Source organism: Dysidea avara, chromosome 6 (genome assembly GCF_963678975.1).
Source record: "Dysidea avara chromosome 6, odDysAvar1.4, whole genome shotgun sequence".
NCBI lineage: Eukaryota > Metazoa > Porifera > Demospongiae > Dictyoceratida > Dysideidae > Dysidea > Dysidea avara.
In genome coordinates this window covers 26294227-26315734 of record NC_089277.1, presented here as the reverse complement: position 1 = coordinate 26315734, position 21508 = coordinate 26294227, and the positions used below count along the sequence as shown (strand labels likewise).

Genomic DNA, 21508 nt, shown 5'->3' with positions numbered 1-21508 from the left:
AGACTTCAACACTTAATATCAAAATACATGTGTGGAGTGTGTCCCTAAAAGCTAGCGTACCATGCACACTAGTGAGTATTTACACTTTTACAGGAAGAACATAAATGTGATTTTTCATGCATACTGATAAATTGCTCCATCATCACTTATTTACAGAAGAGTTTGTCTGGTAGGAGAGTCACATACCAATTTGCATGAAATCAACTTAGCTATGATAAAACAAAGTTTGGCATACTTCTCCTTTTTGAACACTTAATTTGCAAAAACCCCTATACAAATCAAACCTATCCAAATTTGATTAAAGAGGATTTAAACACAAATATTTGTGCCAATTCAATGAGCATTCATGGAGTCATGACTGTAAATAGAACGAATTCTGTCACACCTACATGGTAAACTGCTAGTAAAAAACTGGTTTGTACAGGTACGGTAGATAGATAAACTATCGTAGGAGTACGTTTGAAAGAAATGCTAATTTCTGGTATTGCTAGTCATGCATTGGGTACAATTTCTAACGCCAAAATAATGTTAATTCACAAATTAAACTACTTAATAAAGAATTCAATTATTACTTTCTCCAAGAATGCATATGGTAACTATGCTGATTATAACAATACTACAGTACATGTACAGTATAACTATGCATGTGTGCTGTATCTCCTTACCTCTTAACATTAGGATTTTATTTTTCTCTTCTATTTCTTTTCCTTGTTGTCTCTTTTCCATTTTAAGTTGCTGACATTCTTTGAACAACTTCTCATTTTTTTGCTTCTGCTGATCAAAATACTTCATTTTTTCCTTCTTCTGTACTAATTCTTCATCAAGCTGAGAATTAAGCTGAGCTACCTGCTGTTGATGTTTGAGTATTTGTATATCTTTTTGGGACTTTTCACCAAGCTGAGATTGAAGCTGAGCTACCTGCTGTTGAAATTTAAGTATTTGCCTTTCCTTTTGGGACTTTTCTTCATCAAGCTGAGATTGAAGCTGAGCTGATCTCTGTTGAAGTTTAAGAATTTGCATTTCTTTTTGAGACTTTTCTGCAATCCACTGATCAGTTTTCTGTGACAATATTTTAATTATTAGTTCTTTTTCATCCAATTGCATGGTCTTCTCTTCTTTAAAGTTCTCTAAGTTATGATCTTTTTGCTCCAGTAACTGACTCAACTTAAAGTATTCATCATCTTTTTTAGCCAGTTGCTGATCTTTGTTCTTGATTTGATTGTCTTTATCAGATATAATTTTGGTTTTTTCTCTTAGTTCTACATCTTTCTGTGCTATTTCTTGGTCCTTTTGAGCCTTTTCTTTGTCTTTCTGAGACAATTGCTGATCCTTTTTGACTATTTCCTTGTCCTTTTCTCTTAGTCGTACATCTTTCTGCACTATTTCTTGGTCTTTTTGAGACTTTTCTTTGTCTTTCTGAGACAACTGCTGATCCTTTTTGATTATCTGTTTGTCTTTTTCTCTTAGTTGTGCATCTTTCTGCACTATGTCTTGGTCTTTTTGAGACAACTGCTGATCCATTTTGCTTATTTCTTTGACTTTCTCAGCAATCATGTTATCTTTCATAGATAAGTTTTCATCCTTTTCAACTAATTGCTTATCTTGCTCAACTATTTGCTGATCTTTTCTTGCTAGTTCCTCATTTTTGTTTTGCAATTGTTTGTCTTTTTCAGCTAGTTCTTGACTTTTGATTTGCAATTGTTGATCCTTTACAGCTAGTTCTTGTTGCAATTGTTGATCCTTTTTAGCTTTTTCTTTAGACCACTGTGCTTCCTTCTCCTTTAATGCTAGAGCTAATTCAAGATTTTCTCCATCTTTCTTACGTAGTTGTTCTCGTAACTGAGCAACTTTTTCTTGCAAATTACAAATCTCTTCAGACTTCTGCTTCTGTTGTAGACTAACAATCTTGCTTTCTATTTGTAGCAGTTGCTCTTTAAATGGCTGGCATACATTTGTATCTTCTTGTGTTAAATGTTCCATCTGTTGTATCACCTTATCTTTTTCTTTCATAAGTTGGTCAATTTGGTTTTGCAGCATTGTTGCACTGTTTTCATCAGAGTTGTTATCTTTCTGAGAGGACTGTGGTTGCTCATCATTTGGTAGTGTTTCTTCATTCAATTTCCCATCACTTGGAGATAATCCTTGTGATTTTCCCTGTAAATCATTTTTGCACTGCTGTGATGTGCTACCATCTTGTGGTGGTCCTTGCTCTGACCAAAATTGTTTACCTTCTGAATTCATGCTGACTAAATGTTGATTGTCAACAGATGTGCTCTGATTCACCACTTTGTGCTGTTCCATATTCCCTGAGGGCTCTTGTCTTGTTTTTTGCGGTGTTAGGTCACTTTTTGCTAGATCTGCATTTTTTGCATGAGCCAAATCCTGATGGTCTGTTTCAAACTGTTGATTAAGCATTTGGCCGTTATTTTGTGATTCAGGCAGCATTCTGTCACTATTTAAAGCATGTTTCTCTGACTCAATGTGTTGGTCTCCTCGTGTTTGATTTGAATCTGGAGACGTGTTTTGCTCATTACTCGCTGGTGTTTTACCTCCCTGAGATGCATCCTGTCCTTCCTGAGATGCATCCTGTCCTTCCTGAGATGCATCCTGTCCTACCTGAGATGCATCCTGTCCTTCCTGAGATGCATCCTGTCCTTCCTGAGATGCATCCTGTCCTTCCTGAGATGCATCATGTTCTTCTTGATTAGATTTCTGATCATATGGTGGTGATGCTTCAACAGTGTGGTCTGGCTCATTAGATTCTTCTCTATCACCATCTTGATTTTCTTGACCAGAAGGTGTTTTGTTATTTTGGCTATTATTTTGTGGTGGTAAATATTTTTGAGTTTGATTTGAATCTGGAGATGTTTTTTCCTCATTACTTGCTGGTGTCATACCTCCCTGAGATGCATCCTGTCCTTCCTGAGATGCATCCTGTCCTTCCTGAGATGCATCCTGTCCTTCCTGAGATGCATCCTGTCCTTCCTGAGATGTATCCTGTTCTTCTTGATTAGATTTCTGATCATATGGTGGTGATACTTCAACAGTGTGGTCTGGCTCATTAGATTCTTCTCTATCACCATCTTGATTTTCTTGACCAGAAGGTGTTTTGTTATTTTGGCTATTATTTTGTGGTGGTAAATATTTTTGAGTTTGATTTAAATCTGGAGATGTTTTTTCCTCATTACTTGCTGGTGTCATACCTCCCTGAGATGCATCCTGTCCTTCCTGAGATGTATCCTGTCCTTCCTGAGATGCATCCTGTCCTTCCTGAGATGCATCCTGTCCTTCTTGATTAGATTTCTGATCATATAATGGTGATGCTTCAGCAGTGTGGTCTGGCTCATTAGATTCTTCTCTGTCACCATCTTGATTTTTTTGACCAGAAGACATTTTGTTATTTAGGCTATTATTCTGTGGTGGTAAATGTTTACTTGCTTTTTGCAGTGACTGTATAGCGACATGCTCACCACTGGTTGACACTTGGTCTTTTTGGAATACAGCTTGGTTTTCTAGCTTAAGTTGTTGATTTGCAATCGGTTCTTGGACACCATGCTGTGATTGTAGGGAATGGTGGTCACTGTTTAATGTGGGTGTTACAGAAACAATGTCATGCCCACCCTGTGCTTCATTGGCTTTTTTTAACCTATCACATATTTCTTGCTTAGTAATTACTGATGTTTTATTAGGATCTTGTCCTACCTGATGAGAGCCCCGGTTAGTCAGTGGTGATCCTGCAGCACCAACTTGATTAGAAGCCACTTTATTTTTTTGATCCTTTTTCTGAGGTAGCATGCTTGATCCCTCTTGTGACTGTTTAGTCACTTGTTCTGAATTCTTGTTCTCATAAGCCACAGCTACAATCTGACCCATCATAGGGTTATTACAACTACTCACTAATGGATTATCTGACCCTGATGATGGATCTTGTGGCACAGATTGTGGACAATTACCCTTGACTGCAGGATTATTAGCATTTCGCATTTCTTTTAATTCTAGTTTTGAATCAGTTGACGTTATTTGGTCATTTTGGTGAGATTGTTCAAAGTACTTTTCCTTATTGTGTTGTGTTTCTGTTTCATCTAAATATTCTTCATGGTCACTTCCCTTGAACATTGTTTGTCCCATTGATACTTTATCTGCAAATAAATAACAAAAAAAGATTCAGTGGCTTTTCACTGTACCTATGTATGCATATAGTCAGAATATTGATCACTGGGCATCTTATATTTTATGTTGTTATTCAATAACTTAGCATAGTACAATAATAGGCTGCCTTGGCTTTTAATATGGAATGCTGTGCAGCTATAAAATTACCAAAACACATGGTAATGTGTTATGAGACCCAAGAAGCATGTCCACCATAACGTGGGTGTATTAACAGGAAGAAAGAAAAGACAATTTCAAGCACACGTAGTTCTATGATCCTTTAACTGAATAAAACAATTCTTACGGTGATGTCTGCATTATATACATGACTGCATGGTAGGGCAGTCCACATACCACATATGAAAAATATTGTACTGGCTATTCCCGAGATACGTGTGATTTTAATTTTGCTTTTCTTCTTCCTACAATAATGTAAAGCAAACTCTGTTGAATACATCTCTAAAACACTGCAAGTTAAAAAAAAATGAAAATATCCATATACTCCTACTATAATAGAGTAGCTTGATTTTTTTACAGTTTGACATTGCTTCAGGCTTGTCAGTACCTTAACCCTTAAACCCACAGAGAATTTTTCGGAAATGCATGTTTACATAATGTGGGCACGCATGGCAACACCAGGTGGGAAAATTTAATTCTTACAGCCTACAAATACACACAAATTAATAGCGTGTTCACCTGGCTATTTGAAAAAATGAATACTGTAACTACAGTGGCTTATTTGTTATAAAGCAATGAACAGCGATGAGTCGTGTCTCCGTGTTTCAAAATTCTTGCCACATGTTTAACTTTGATTGTGGGTTTACTCATATGAGTCAGATAGAAACTTTCACAACAAACTGAATGGAAGTTGTTGCAAGGTGATAGGAGCAACTACCATTGAGTTATTAACCATTTGTGACCAGATCTGTGAAAACCCGACATAATGGCACAAGCCTAATTTTCAGTATAAGCCATTGATTGCAATGGGTAAAATAATTGCGTAATTGAATAAAAATTCATAAAATTTGTAAACGCTTTGTTGAAGAAAGGGTCCAGTGATAAAAATCTGGATATCATATTATTCGCCTACTCAAGAGGTCATGGAGTTCACAAATCTTTGTTTTGTTGCAGTAGACTAAAGGATACATAAGTTATCGGTGTTTGTTTACATCACATTGAAACGATCGTACACAATCGATTTTTCTTCACTGATTTCATCTCTGTATGTAGTGAAGAATGGTAATAGAAGAAACAAAGTACCCACTAATGGACTCTCCTATTCATGGCAAACACAATGGTGCAAGGTACAACTCTGTACTGCATTGTGTTTCTGAGTTACAGCCGTTTTTGTAAGGGCATGTGATTTAATTTCCCAATACTTGCTGTACAAATCGATCTTTCTGTTGTTGTTACTTCGTATGGCTGTAACTCCAAAAGTTGTTGGCATATAAGGCTAAAACTTGGTCAGAGCATACACTTGGCTAAGTATGTAGATTATAAATATTCAATAATAATAAAATTTTTAAATGCGCCATTATGTCGGGTTTCCGCAGATCCGGTCACATTTTATAAAGGTATGTAAATGGTTTGCAGTTTCCTTACTGAAAAGTTATTTTCACAGCTAGTTTTGGTCTCACCATTTAGCATTAGGGTAAAACCCTCAGTATCATTTTAATCCTTGGTACATCACAAGTACAATGACATAAATAGCATAGCCATAAGATGGACACTTCAAAAGTCACAGTGCTCTGTGCAAGGCATACATAAATATTTATTAAGTTTAAATCCAGTTTTCTGGATTACGCGGGTTTAAGGGTCAAAAGTGAGCTACGTACAAGAACTACTTGTATCCTCATTTGTGTCCCATTTATATTTGCAGGCAGCACAAGGTGTGGATTCATGGTAGTGCTGCATAGTAGTAATTCTAAGTTTGTAATGGATTGATTGTGGAGTTCCTTCTTGTAGTGTTCTTCCTTTGTAACACTGTGTAAAGAGCTGAACATAGCTCAAAGCAAAGTGCAATAGCCACTTTGCTATTTCAGAAATTGATAGTTCAGCTGCATTTAAATAAAAACAATAAGTACTGGCACTATTCTTTTTCCTAATGTGCATGTTATCCATGGGTTCACCAGTCATAATAATTTTATAGCCCATTTACACTAGCCATCTAGCTTGAACTATCTCAATTTATAGCAATTTCGAATTTAGTGTAAACGCGTACTGCATCAAACCAAATTGCATCAGACCGCACTGAAATGTACCTGCTAGGAATGTGAGTCTGGTTCGATCTAGCTCACTGTGCTTGCCAGTATTAAGAGTTGCGACCCTGCAGTTCGATTTGGCTTATCAATAGAAAAAAAAGATCCAAAGAACTACAGCTTAAAATGGCAACTGTAATGATGAAATGAAGCAACAGCAAAGTATTAAGGTGACGATATGGAAGGATAGCCTCAAGAACAACATAAGGGCTCAAGAAAGAACAGGTACGCATGCTAGTAAATAGCCAATCAACTCTACAGGATAGAAAACTTGTTGTCAACACTTAAAAGACTTTATCATGCCTACTAACCTGATGATAATAGACAGCAGAAATCTTTTAACTCCATCAACAATTTCTACTTTGATGAAAATTATGATTTCAGGTTTTAAGTTTTCGTTGATTGGATTTGACTCAACTTTGTAGTATAAACACCACTCAACAATCGATCTGAAGCAAACTCATCCACAGTAAACAAACAAGTACAAAATTAATTACGAATGCTAGGTTTGATTAGAAATAAAAAGTAGTGAAAAAAGGGAAGTTGCTGACACCTGAAGATATACTAGTGGACATTTTATCCCTACATGAGAAGTAAGGATTAAATGTCACAAGTGTATTTTCAAGGGTAGGTAACCTCCCTTGTATTTTTGATTTCTTTGATCCCTTCCTAATTTTTCCTTACTTACTAATCTAATGTAGCAACTATATAGGCACCTATACAAGAATCCTAATTCTTAGTTTGGCACTAATTATTTACAGGAATTATTGAGAACAATAGGCATATTACAGTCTAGTATAATTTTACATTACCAAACATAGTTGCCATGCAATTATGCCAAATGTGCCACACTGCTTTCCAGCAGCCATGTTACATTTGCCACACAGCCATGTTACATTTGCCACACAGCCATGTTACATTTGCCACACGGCCATGTTACATTTGCCACACAGCCATGTTACACTTGCCACACAGCCATGTTACATTTGCCACACAGCCATGTTACATTTGCCACACAGCCATGTCAGGTGTACTATGCAGTTACATTACATGTGCCATGTATGTGGAAAAATACCAGTATACAACAAGTGGCAGTACTACTGTCTGGCCAATTATGAATGTTCCTAAGACTAGAGCCATGTTCTCAATTTTAAGCCATGTCTGGGTGATGATGCTATCAGTATAGGTAGGAGGTGGGCGATAGCAAAATTTTCACAAGACGATCGATAGTCATGAAAATATCACAATAACGATATAATATATCATGATAGTATCTAAATGACAGATCAGTAGTTAGCTGCTTGTACAATTGAGAATTTTGTGAACAAACTTGCTGATTTTCTACATTGTTTACACCTAACGATTGCTCCTTTCTTGTGAAAAGGCAAGAATATGGTTCATGAATAGAACTACTTAGTAGTCATTTAGAAGTGTTACATCCATCACGTTAGTGTAGAGGCTAAAAATCACGATACGATTTGAAAATTAATATCATGATACTCGATATTTTTTTACTATTGCCCAGCTCTAAGTATAGGTACATATGCACTTACCTTACCTGTGGCTATGCTGGTGTCTTTAAGCTACTGTACGAAAAAGAAAGGAGTTGCCAATGCCAAAATAAAACTCCAAAATTGAGTACTAGAGTCCCAATATTTACATATTCATAAAAGTTTCAGTACTTAATTAGTATTTCATCAATACAATATTAAATTTTTACTAAAATTCTCCACTCCTATTGTAACTGTGCACGAAACAGGACAGTAGGTCAGGGACCACAAAAGTCTCAGCAGGAGCACAAATGTGCTTTGCACAGAAACATCTGGAAGTTGTGTCCAGCCAGGCCAGTCAATGTCAAAGCCATCTTCATCATAATTTTATTCAACATGACAAGTCATCAACAATAACAATATTTCAATTAAATATTTCAATTATAATGATTATGGTACTCTAATGTGGCTATATCATATTAGTAGAAGAACACTCCATGCCTCTACTTGCACTTTCCATGAGCAAACAGCAACAAATTATGATTTGTGGATTTCTAAAATCTTAATAACTATTGGATTTCAAATCAGATTTCTCAACTAGTGTACAGGAGTCCCAAAGGTATTGACGACCTCTCAGTTATTGGTTGACAACTATGGTTCATCACTTCCTCCTTTCATCGGTGTCATCACCAGCCAGGTGTACACTAACCATACATACCTTGAAGGAGACTTTAAATTGTAGTTCTTTGTTGTTACATACATTATACCGTATGGTTAGTTACTGTAAAATTTCATACAAACTATACTATCAGATTAAGAAAAAGCGTACTGCCTGAATGACTACACTTTTAACGTTTCACTAAAGCTACTGTACAGATACCCTTTAATCCAGAACATAATCTCATGGTGATTGTGGCTGCATGTTCAGGTTGAGAAGACCTCCAGCATCGATTCAGGTTGCTGGTAAGTATAGTATTTGAGTTACTAGTACAACCTAATGATGTACCCAGTTCACCGTACATGAACTATGACTTTTACAACAAGTGAAATTAGACATCAGTAAGTGTCAAGTGTAGCTATAGTAGTAAAAACAACTGAATTATATAGTACACATAGAGAGCTTTATTGGCAAAGACATTTACTACTGAATCAGGTACTGTTATAGACAAGTTCCAGTTTCAAGCTAATCTGCATTGAAAAAAATTTACGCACTATTAATTATATTACTACAGGCTGTATATGTACACAGCCAAGTTGCTAGAACAGTTTGTAACTGGGGCTTAACAATCACACATGCGGGGAATAGCTAATGTGTAGCTGTGGAATTTTTTGTGCATGGCATTCTTTAAATGTACCCCACACATGCGTACACCTATAAATGGATTTTGATTTTAACATCCCGAAGTATAAACTCCTTCGTCTTGAACTCTTGCAACGCCATGGTCCATATTTTTACATGGAATTCGGATTGAAGAAACTAGTCAACATAAGGATATGCTATTTGATAATTATTTGAAATTTCAAATTCACTTGCCTGCGATTGGCATTAAAGTCAACCGTATGTTGGGTCTATTTGCTATGTCCTTGAGTTTCTTGAACCAGAGATGGTTGGCAAATTATGTATAGCACTGGTACAACCAATACTGGAATCCAATTTGGTTACCTAGATAATTAGATCAATGAAAAGTTGAAAATGTACAACATAAGGCCACCCATCTAATTCCGTTTATTGGAGATAATACATACCACACAAAAATATCCAAGCTGTGATAAAATAGTGTGGTCCTAAAAGCTTGAGTGCAAAAAGTTGTGAAATCAAAAATGGCGACCAAGAAATGGCTGCAATGATGTTAATGCTAATAAATTTTAATAATGGCTGTGTACGTTATTAGTATTAATATCATTGCGGCCATTTCTTGGCTGCCATCTTTGATTTCACAACTTTTTCACCCAGGCTTTTAAGGACGCACCATTTTTTCACAGCTTGACTGTTTTTGTGTGAATTTCACATCTTTTTGTAGTTTATAAAGCCCCAATACCAGTCTATGGCTGACTTTGAGGTATGATTTTACTCAAATTTCTTCTTTATATGTGACTGAGACTGCGAAAATATTTTTGCCTACTTTTTCAAACTTTCATCACTCATAATGTTTTGTACCATTATGTTATGGCAATGCAATTTTGAGCATCTAGTAAGAATTTAATTGGCTTTAAGATGCAAGTAACAAAATACAAATATTCTGTTCCAGCACTGAGATATGACCTGTAGAGTGACACGGTGTAGTTTGTGCCCACATGCCCTGTTTTCACAGGCCTGGTCACATATGCAGATACAATGATGATTATATTGAAGACAGACTTATAAATGTATTTCATTGTATGATTTACCTCAATATTTGTGACCGTCTCAGCAAAAACCCGACTAGTTTGCACAATTAAATTTTTTTTTATTCACTCACCATTATCTGCAGTGTTCAAAGCCAAAGGCCTTCTGTGGTGTGTAGTTTTGAAAATACAGCGCTAGAAATTAGGAAGTACAAGTTTGTACAGTGACTATACTAAAAATGAACTACAGGAGCTTGCATTCGCAGCCATACGTAACTTCTGTTTGGATTAGTCTACAAAGTTGGAATTTGGCTTACAATATTCACCATGGATTGGTAGATCAACCAAAGTATAGTTGTAGCTTTGCAGTCACTTGCATGTAGGAGTATGAAGGCGGTTTGGTAGAAGAAACAATGACGATCTTGTTTATGTTTACTGCATCATAAACAAACGCACATGGCACCCATACCGTTGAGCTACAACAATGAAAAAACAATTTTCAAACTCTCCATGAGCAGGTGAATAAGATGATATATAGTTTTAATCGAATTGAGTCTTCCTTCTTCGAGTACTGGCCCGATAAAAATTTGCTATCATGCGTAATTGTACGAATTATTTTTAAATAACGATTTTCTCAATACACATGCTTGTGCAAACTATACGGGTTTTCACTGAGAAGGTCACATTTGGTAATAATATTGTAATATTCTAATAGAGTGCACATTTTTTGAGGACTTCTAATAGAACATACATAGAATGTTCTAGTACAATCTAGTACTATTGGTAGAGCTATGAAATTTATAAGCAGATTTAAACTAGAATTTTCATTTATTAAGCAGATATTAAGTCAGGTGTTCAGCCAAAATATAGTAGCAGTGGTTCAGTGGTTAAGGATGCGGGTATTAGGTATGGAGGTCCCTGGTTCGAACTCTGGTTAGTTATTTTTCAAAATATTTTGTACACCTTTTTACCTCTTGATGACTGTTCTATTAGAGTGTCTTGCTCTTGTTCGGTTTTGCTTTATAACTTTGTAACTGTAACTGTAATGCTATTCAAACTATCAAAAGGCACTGCTACAATGATCAGCCTATGTACTGTACACACCAATTTTCCAGCTATTCCCATACCTGGTTTATCCTGTAGTCATGACAAAATCGTTACATGAATAAATGTTCATAACTCTTTGAATATTCATCAGATTCACAGCAAACTTGGTACGTGAATTCACCTTTAGGTCACTACAGATAGATTCTCTGTTTCACACAGGCATGTTGCATGCAGGCGAGTAGTCCATTTCCATTATTCCATTTATGCATACAGTACAGCTCACGGGTAACGTCGCATGTACACGAATGACATGCGCTCGAGTGACCCGTGTGGATGCAGCAAGGCTACAGTAATATATACTCCACGATAGCTAACTTTACTCAAGAGCATCACACAAGACCAGATAACAGATGGTCTTGGGAGGTGGCACTGGCTCAGTTCCACCAGTTGTGAAGTCTCCTATTGCAATGCCTGTGTTGTAGCTCCGAATACTTGGTAACTTAGCTACTGACTTGACCTTGACTCTGTCACAGACCAGTCAGTACTGTAGCTAGCAGTAGCTACCATAAACCTAGATGTATTGGTCGCTACGTAATGCCACAGAACCCCAGTTAGTGCATTTTTCTAATTTGTATTTTCTTTATCTAGATAGTTAAAGGAATGGTCAACCGAAGTTTCAACTCTAGAAGCCAAGAAATTTCGAAGTTACAGCGCCCCTACGAAGTGCTAACAGCAAAAAATCAATTTGTACATGCAGTGACAATAAACTACAGGCATTTAATAAAACGATCATAACATATGGATGTAGTCCTCTACCAAGATGAAACTTGCACCATCGAATTCTCCATGAACATGTAAATCCATTGCTGGGTAAGTTTTGTCTTCCAGGCGTTTCCTACATCCACGGGGGACCGGCGAAGGCGAACGAATGTGAGAAAAAGCGATAGTGAACTGCTCGTCCAACGCAAGGCAGACTAATGCTGATATCTTCTGTCTCCTTGAAAGTACTGACACGAAACAAAGATTTTGGAACTCCTCTTGCTTTTGAGATCACGATGCTACCAAGGTTTTTGGTGTTATCACTTTCCTTCATTGTGAAACAAGCACTTTAGAATTTATAGATTTTTAAAAATATTCCATCCATTGCGTTCTGCGGGCCCAGCATGCATTTATTGCATTCTACTGTATAATTAGCTAGATAGGCTTGCACGAACATAATTATGGGACTGATCACAAATGTTTATGTGATTTAAGTGTTGTATGAAGTTACTAAACTCAGTAGCGAGTGTTCTCATATGTGGTGAATTTCTCGCGTGGCTAGTGCATATCCACACGATATTCCACAGGTATTGTACAGTACATTGCAAAAGAATGATCCAGCGAGAAGATACGAGCATTACTCGCATGTGTATACTCGCGACGTTACCTGTGAGCTGTACTGTATACCATACAAAGCTACAACAGTTGATCAGCATATACCAAAGTGAGATAACACTTAACTATCTTTCACACAACTATATAACTGTGCACAGTATAAGCATACTATAAATACAGCTGAAATACACATAAACACATTTTTCATCCCTGCAACTGGTGCAACACTGCATCACTTAAGATTCAATATAATTAATCAATCCTGGGTACACATGCACACACACACACATTTTGAAAAGCTATTATTTTAGTTCTGTGCTATGGCTAAAGCTTTAGCTAACAATTTTAAGAATCTACTAATTGTCTGGCCACATGTTTAACTGTTGAATTTTTGTACAGCTGTAAATTTTGCTATAGGCTTAGTTGTAGTGTTATGACATTGTTGTTGTGTATGTGATTGGTAATGGTTGATAATAATTCTTAACCAAACCCTACCACAGAGCCGGGTCAGATGGAAAAGTCTTATTCCTAGTGTGATGAATGAGGCTCTTGGAGCCATCATTTTGGTCAATGGTTATCAATCAGTTCTTATTCCACAGTTGACAATGCTGCTGACGAAGCAGATAAGCTCAACAAGCAGGTTAAGCTCGTTTTGGCAAAAATATTATCACTTCTACTTTTACAAGCAGCAAGACAAACAGTCACTGGCAGCCTGCCTCACAGAACTCTTTTATTTTCATTTCCACATGTCACTGGTCAGAAGTAGCACTGAGTGAAACTCTATATGCACGACAAACTTGTGATTTAACCCCTAAACCTGGAGCGACCACCATCAAGTTACGAATGATTTTATAAATAGGTATGTAAAGGGTTTGTGTGTTTCCTTACTGAAAAGTCACTTACACAGCTAGCTTAGGTCTCACCGTTTAGCATTACGATAAACCCTAGATATCATTTTAATCCTTGTTGCATCACGAGTAGAATGATATAAATTACATAGCCATAGGGCGGATGCTTAAAAGTTACAGCACTTTGTATAAGGCACGCTTATTTGGGCCAGTTTTCTGGCCCATGCACCTATTAAGTTCCGTTCATTTTGCCATAAATTTTCTATCAGGCCATATATGACTCATGGGAGTAAACCCACAACCAAAATTAAAGACGTGGCAAGAATCCAAATCCCGAAACACAGAGATGAGATTCACTGTTGTTCATTGCTTCATAGCAAGTAAGCCACTGTAGTTACAGTATTTATTTCTTCTTTTTTAAGTAGCCCAGTAAACAAACTTTCAATGCACTGTTTTAGGCAATAAGAATTAGGTTAAACCACCTAACATCACCATGTCAAACTCAGCTGTTACAAGCTAAACCTGTCCAGAAAGCACATTACAATTACAGACTAGATTTCAAGATACAGGTAGGTGATCTAGTGTGGGTACGTAACTTCAGGGAAGGGTTCCAAGTACAGTATAACAACAAGAAATCTGTAGTAGTTTTAATTGAAGGATAAAGCCTTAATTGGTGCCGCCATGCAAACCAGACTGGCAGTTTCACATCTCATGGATCCTCCACAGGCTTTCTCTCAACCAAGTGACTCACCTAGCAAGTAGTTCTCAAGTAGCAGACAGTCATACTAACCACATTGAACAGCCATCTCTGAGAAGATCTGCAAAAGTACTGAGACCCTGCATGGTCACCTAGTAACAGTTAAACTAAGGTAGTATTAATATTTAAGAATGTAAAAAAAATTATCTGATTCGCATGTATTACTGTTAGTAGGCCAGTTGTAAATTTTGCTAGGCTTAGTTGTAGTCTTGTATAAGATTATTGTTGTATACGTGATTTGTAATCATTGGCAATCATTCTTAATCACCGTAGCATATCAGCTGCTACTGTGGTACAAAAAGTCTCACGTGGCCAGACCCTACTCTTCACACAGCGCTTATCAATTGGAGAATACAAGCACCTATTGAGCAACAGGAGCTTATAGTCTTTAATCAATAAGCACTGTACAGAGATTAGGGTCTGACCAAGAGTTCATAATATCTTTTTTATATATTATGAACTCTTGGTCTGACTAGTCTCACAGGACAGACCATTTCAAAGGGTAGTCACCACCAGTCCAGTAGTCCTATAAAAATGAAATTAAAATCAAATCATGTGATCAAGGGTTAAATCTGCAGCAAATCAATATAGAAGTCCTAGAAAGTTATTTCATAAACAAAACAAAAAATTACAAAACTGTATCACATTATCAAGCAATCAAGGACTTTTTTCAAACCATCAAGGTTCATTTTCATCAATCAGAAACGTGATCCCGGTCGCAGATGGTTTTACAGAACTATTAGCAGTGGCTATCCCTTGCCTTTTCTGCACAGGCAGGTTGTCATCTCTTATAACATAAGCGTCCTTCTATGGAAAGTAATACTGCCCTGCAGTCTGGCTACACGACACTAGCAAAAACATATTGACCTCCCACCTGCGTGCATCAAAACTCAAAATAATAGCTATATAGGCATGCGGCATGACAATCAAGTCTAATTAGCTACACCATAATAGCTAGTTAACTACACTGACAATTAGTACGTAACAAAATTGTTACCTCCCATTGCTTCAACACTGATCGGTAATGTCGGTATGGGTAGCTAGATAACTCCAGCTAAGTAGTACCTGACTGAGCGGCAAGGTAACGATGTCCGGCTGTAACTTCCTACACCTCAGCTTCCACCGAGACTTTGACCTGAGGAGTTTATCCGCTCTCTGGATTAGCTACAGTTGAAATGGCAGTGGTAGTAGTAGAATCACAAATGACGACGCTACTGAGCCAGCTCAGTTACTTGACGAAACTTCACTGAGTGACGAAACTGAGGACAATTGAGCTAGCTACGTACACAGTGCGGGGCCTGCCCTTGACACTTCCTTCTTGTATGCTGCGACGTAAAGCATACTTGTATGGTTTGTTTTGCGTTTCCAGGAATCAGTTGGGAGAATCTCATTTTTGTTATCAGCAATGTGATGATGAATCCACCTTTCGCGCAGCGCTTATAGTTAGGCCTCTACTATATACTCAGCTTTCGCCTCCCGGCATGTGATCGCGGTAGCTACTGCTGTTATAGCCAGACAGCATTGGGATTTTAGTGTACATGTATTAGGCGATTCACACCGGTGCCTCAACATCCTCACGGCCTAAGATTCACTGCCAGCTGCGTCTCAGTCTCCCTGTACGCTTAAAAGGTGAGTTACATCACAGTCACAAAAAAAAAAATCACCGTTCTTTTTCCTGGAAACATGAGTACTTTAAAGGTTCCTGACCTTACAGTAATTAGAGCCTTCACCTACCACCACGTCAGCATATTTTTGTGGTGCTTTTGCACAAAATATGATGAGCTAGCTATTCATGAAAATTATAATTCATCCCAACCGTGTGTGGGAATATGGGCGGTAGCTAGCTAGTTAGTCTATGAACATACTGCATGGCTTTACCGCATGTAGCTTAATATAAGGTTCATTTATTCATCATTTTAGTTGATATCCGAGTCGGATGATTGTTTAATTCCTGAAGTGGCTAGCTATTTTTCAATAAACATTAGAATAATCAGACAGTTTCTTTTACCCTTCAGTGATTAAACTATGGAAAACATAACCAATGCTCCCTCATACACTGAGTTTTGTTACTGTATGTACATGATTCCTGCATAGTGCACAAATGGTCAGTTTCGTACTGGAGTTCAGGATCTTACTTTTCTTATAGGGAATCACTTCAGAGGATAACTGATAAGATTTTTATTTAAAGGGTTTTCACCACCAATCCAGTGTATCAGTGCCACAAATTACAAAGGTATATGGAGATCACAGAACTTAGGAGACTTAAGCAGACTCCTTGTGTTTGCAACTACAGGGTAAAGATGCACTAGTGTTTTATAGGCATCTGTCTGATCTTCTGGCCTACTGGGATTCACTGCACACTGGCCTGGAATATAATGTGACCAGATTCGCAAAATAAAATACATCCTATTTACTATATAACTGATAACTTTAGATTAGAAAAAGCTAATGGCTTGAAATTTTTCAGTAGTCAGCAACAACACAGTAGCTATAGTGGATACAGAAATTTATATTATGTTACTTGATCACTAAGTAATGGTCTTCCAAGTTCATGGTATTATTGTATGTTTGGGACCCTTTTTCATAAATCCAGTCACATTATGTTTGATGTACATGCACCCTAAGTGCATTATTATCGCACACATATTATCTATTTGCTGGTACTTAATTACTTAGCTATACAGGTTTGTAGTGTGTGTGTGTGTGTAGTATGTGTATGTATGCAATCTGTGTATGTTTATTGATTCATGATTAGCTACATTTTATGGTGTAATATTCCAGAGTCTGGTTGACTATGGTATAATGAAGTATTTGTATGTATCCACTCTTGTGTAAGGCTGCAACAAGTGACTACGTATGTGTATATAAGGGTATGTTATATTATCGTGTCATAGTCTGTGTCAACAGTATTGTAATTAGTTAAAAGCATGACCAGTTTTGCATCTGTCCTTCTACTTTGCAATCTAAGTCAATGCAAGATATCCATCATTATTTTTCCGGCTTATCTGTCTTTATTAAATTTCTTATTTACTTGCTGATCGTCTTTGTACCATCTCTAGTTTATCAATATTTATATTACCCGATAGTGTGTTAACCATACCACCCTGCATATTCTAAGACTGGTCATAAGTAGGTTAGATAGCATGATGTCTTCACTGCAATTGGATAGCTTCTTAAATTCCATTGTAAAAATAATGAAAAAACATGAACGTGTGATCATTATGGCTCCAGTAGTAATGTATGTTTGTACTTCTGAAACTTGATTTTTAAGGCAAGCTGTTAGGGACCCGCCGATTATGCTGGCATCATTATGAGCATAATAGGTGCCTGAAAGCATTGAGCATAATGCTAGCATAATAGGAAGAATATTTCAGCCATACTGCAAATCCTTGATGGTCAAACTACACATCACAGAAAACGATCGATATACTGTAATAGAACAGTCAATAACTCTAATAGAACAACCAGGCAGTTGACTGTTCTATTAGAGTATATCGATCTTTTCTGTCACTTGCAGTTTTGGAGAGCAAAGATGTGCTTCAGCCATTTATTATGTGCCTATAACTGCAAATTTATTAGCAAATATGGGAAGTGAGGCATAAAGCTTGAGCATAATTTGAGCATAATAGGTAAAAAATTTGAGCAGTGCAGCATAGCATAATGGGTAAATTTTGAGCATAATAGGTGGGTCCCTACAAGCTGTACTTGCATTGATGGTTGATACATAAAGTGTGCCAAGCCTGCATTTTGATGTCTTTAATCAATGAACTAGCTAGTAAGTACACTCACCACATAGAGATAATTTCATGCATATTTTATCAACAATTCTTTATAGTGGCCTCATGATCATGCCCTGATGTGAGGTAAATAATTCATTATTGCTTGGTGGATCAAACAATTTAAAGTCACAGTAGCTGCAGCATGTATGTACCAATACTCTACACATATTACAAGTAGAAGGTTTTAGACTGAAGAGTAGGGATTAGATGTCCACTGGTATATCTGGAGGTATAGGCAACCTCCCTTGTTTCACAACTTTTTAGCTGTTCCCTTGTTTCCCTGCTTTCTTGTTCTTCGATCCCTAATCCAGCTTTAAATTCCTAATTTTTCGTTCTACTTGTTTGTTTACTTTTTTAATAACACAATTATGACTACTGAATCCACATGTACCACGTTAAAAGAAAGAATAGCACCAGGCATTCCATAAAATAATTTTGCATCTGAATGTGCCCCATCATGCAATAATCAATTATGCACTGAAAAGTGAGATGACCGTTACGCTTTGTTTGTAGCTATGTTCCGACAAAGAACAGTACAAGAAACTTCGCTGCAATGAATCCAGTCGCACGGAAAATGCAGGCAAAAAGCATGATACAGCCAGAGGGAATCCGTATTGCTCTATTGTAAATCGACACCTTGCGTTGTCAGCGAAAAGAACTGGAACACAGAGGAGGACAAAGGTAAGTCCATGATACATGCATTGTACATACTGCGGTTGGTGAAAAGGCACATCTCAGGATGAAGCAACGTCAAACAGTGATATAATCAAGCCCGTAGCCTTATATATTTTCAAGTTATGCTTGACTGAAGGCAACAGTTAGTTAGTCATAATAAAATTCTGTTAAATAGAATTTTTTTTAAATTCTGTAGACACTTGTTGGAAGGGTTTGGGGTCACTCTGAAGGCATTTTTTGGCTTGGCTATACCTAACCAATACTGGCAAGCTATTATGAAGGAAGTTTGAGACTGGTTTTAGGGTAATATGTTTGGGCAAGAAAGCCCAAAACTACATGATCCCTAAAATACGGTACTACCATACTGTATGATTATGGTTTGCACAATTTTATGTTACCGGATCTGTAAAAGGGGTCTCACAGACAATCCATAACTTGACTTGTGAGTATGGAACCAGCCTGAAATTTGGACTCTTAAACTCCTAACATAGCACTATTCCTAGGATGTAATTGGGTAAATACATGATGAGTTATGACTCGTCAAATTTGGAAATTTGGAAATTCCTTGTTTATATTCATTCTCAAGTATAATAAAGTGTTGGTCAGTTATATTTAAAGTATGGATAAGATAACAACCAAGTGCGAAAACTTAATACACTATAGCTAGCTACTTATAAAATAATTGCACTTAGTGCTCAATTATTTTCAGCACTTCTCAAAAATCAAGGCTAATATGCTCAATATTATGTTTTCAAGATAAAGATATTATGCATTGCTCAAGAACTGAGTGTTTTATTAGAGTACATCAATGTTTCCTGATTGCTGTGTTAGTTGTTAAAGTAAGTTATTCTCTACTAGCTTGATTATTTTCTGCTAAGTGAGAATAGCCAACCAAGAAATTAAACCTTTAATTTTGTGCAAATGCAGTAATAACTCACACTGTGGTCATTATTTGCTACACCATATATACACACTATAATGTAATTGTTGAGTTTCATCCCTATTACTGTATGCTAGCATTATGCTTGATGCTTTTAGTTACCTATATTATGCTTTAAATTCAAGCATAATTGGCCAGTGCCTTTTGCACATAATTTTTTTTTTCGTGTCTATTAGTTGCCCCAAGCATTTGACTGTAGGGGCCATGAAAAGTAGGGTTAGCCAGCTTTGGTTTCTTTTTCACTTTTAGGTTACATTCTTCTTACTATATACTGAGACTACCACTTCAGTAACATTTGTAAGATAGAAAAGTAGGGCAGGCGGGTAGCTAGCAGCAGTAGCACTGTGGTTAGCACACTTGCCTAAAGCTCCAGTAGTGTAGGGTTCGAGCCCTGGCTGAGTTTTGTAGTTTTTGTGTTGTTTTTTTTATCATTTAGTGACCCTTTTTGAGTTTTGCTGTCAGTTCAATAGCCAGTATGGCTTATTGAACCAAATTTCAGTTCAGAATCCACTGCGTTGAAAAGATTGCTTAGTAGCTACTTGCCGATACAAGGTGTACCATAATTGATTTTGCTTTTTTCATATGCAAAGCTTGTATATATGAAAATTTCTTACACAAAAATTTTATGAGATCGAACCATTCTAATAGAGCAGTCATTCATGTAAATTATATGAAAATAGTTTTGCATGAAAATTTTATCACAAAAAAAAATATGCACGAGAATAAAACAAATTACAATATTTTACTTTTAATTAAGTACTGCCTCTACTGAGAATCATTTCGAGCTTATTAAAAAGATCACTGGATATGAACATCATTATGCATATTGATGTAGTAATTGTAACACCATGATCAATATAATTATAATGCACATTATAATACTACAAATCTTTCACTACAGCACAGGCATGTTTTAATACCATGTATCATTCATATCTTGTTTCACTACTTCTTATCACCAGAACCCTACTACATAACATATATTGTATGGATTATAAATTTTTAAATTAACAACTTTAGTTGCACTTGCATCAGTTCAATAGAAAACCAGGCAACCGCACTTGCCCACAGCTGGCAGGTTAACAAAAAATGCACATATCACAGCTAGTTAGGTGAGTTTGTTATTGTGGTGTGCATCTGAGTGAATAATGGTAGTTGTGCATGGCTTCATTTGGGTCTTAGCCATGTGACTGTGGTCAGGCTGGCACACCAAAAAATGTGCTTCTGTATACATGTGTTCCCTTGTTTTAACAATGGAATTGATGCTTCTGTAATTAACATGTATATTTTTTTCTCGCATAATGGTCTTAGCCGGCAGCACAATGGGGAACCCTACCAAACAGTAATACTATTCTGTTTCAACCAGCAGGAAAGTAACATTATTATTTTATGCAAATTGTGGCTGGGACTGCCTAATGTTTTCAAGCTTTCATATGCATGGCTCATAATAATTAATACCATTATGCTATGGCAATTAAATTTTATTACCCACTTAATTGGCTATAATATTTATAATACAACTTATAGAATGCAGATATTCTACTCCAGTATACCGGCATAATCACCTATTGTATGATGGGGTATACTTTGTGGCCATGTGCAAGTCTAGTCACAATTGCTAATGCAATATGAAGCTAGGCAACTGTTTGTTACATATAATTTTATATTTTAATGGTATCAACTTATTATAACACATAGAGCCTTTTACATAATGCAACAAAGTCTAAGGGATTTTGGAAATCCAGAAAGACATACTTTGCGCTCTCTCTTCATCATAAGCAGAAAACTTGAGATATTTCAATGAAATTACTTCTGCATGCATTCCTAGAAGAATCCTTATTGATAGAATGTGCTATAACAGTAAAC

The 21508-nt window shown here is 36.7% G+C and overlaps 1 protein-coding gene and 1 long non-coding RNA gene across 3 annotated transcripts in view; one reads left to right on the top strand and one right to left on the bottom strand.

Moving 5' to 3' along the window:
* The window catches only part of LOC136257204 (trichohyalin-like), a 73226-nt gene extending 57597 nt beyond the window's left edge, over positions 1-15629 (bottom strand). The window contains exons 1-2 of one of the 2 annotated variants that reach the window (XM_066050279.1): positions 15246-15629; positions 666-4139 (exon numbers count right to left, since the gene is read on the bottom strand). In XM_066050279.1, the coding sequence (XP_065906351.1) occupies positions 666-4139; positions 15246-15252 (3481 nt within the window). In that variant the 5' untranslated portion in view covers positions 15253-15629. Of the gene's footprint in view, positions 1-665; positions 4140-6718; positions 6771-15245 lie in introns of those variants that run through there. The other variant, XM_066050278.1, reaches the window with a different exon arrangement.
* Positions 15630-15696: 67 nt separating this feature from the next.
* On the top strand, positions 15697-17002 carry LOC136257222 (uncharacterized). The gene is made up of 2 exons (XR_010701851.1): positions 15697-15877; positions 16395-17002. It is a non-coding gene; the product is annotated as an uncharacterized lncRNA (long non-coding RNA).
* Positions 17003-21508: the final 4506 nt, after the last annotated feature.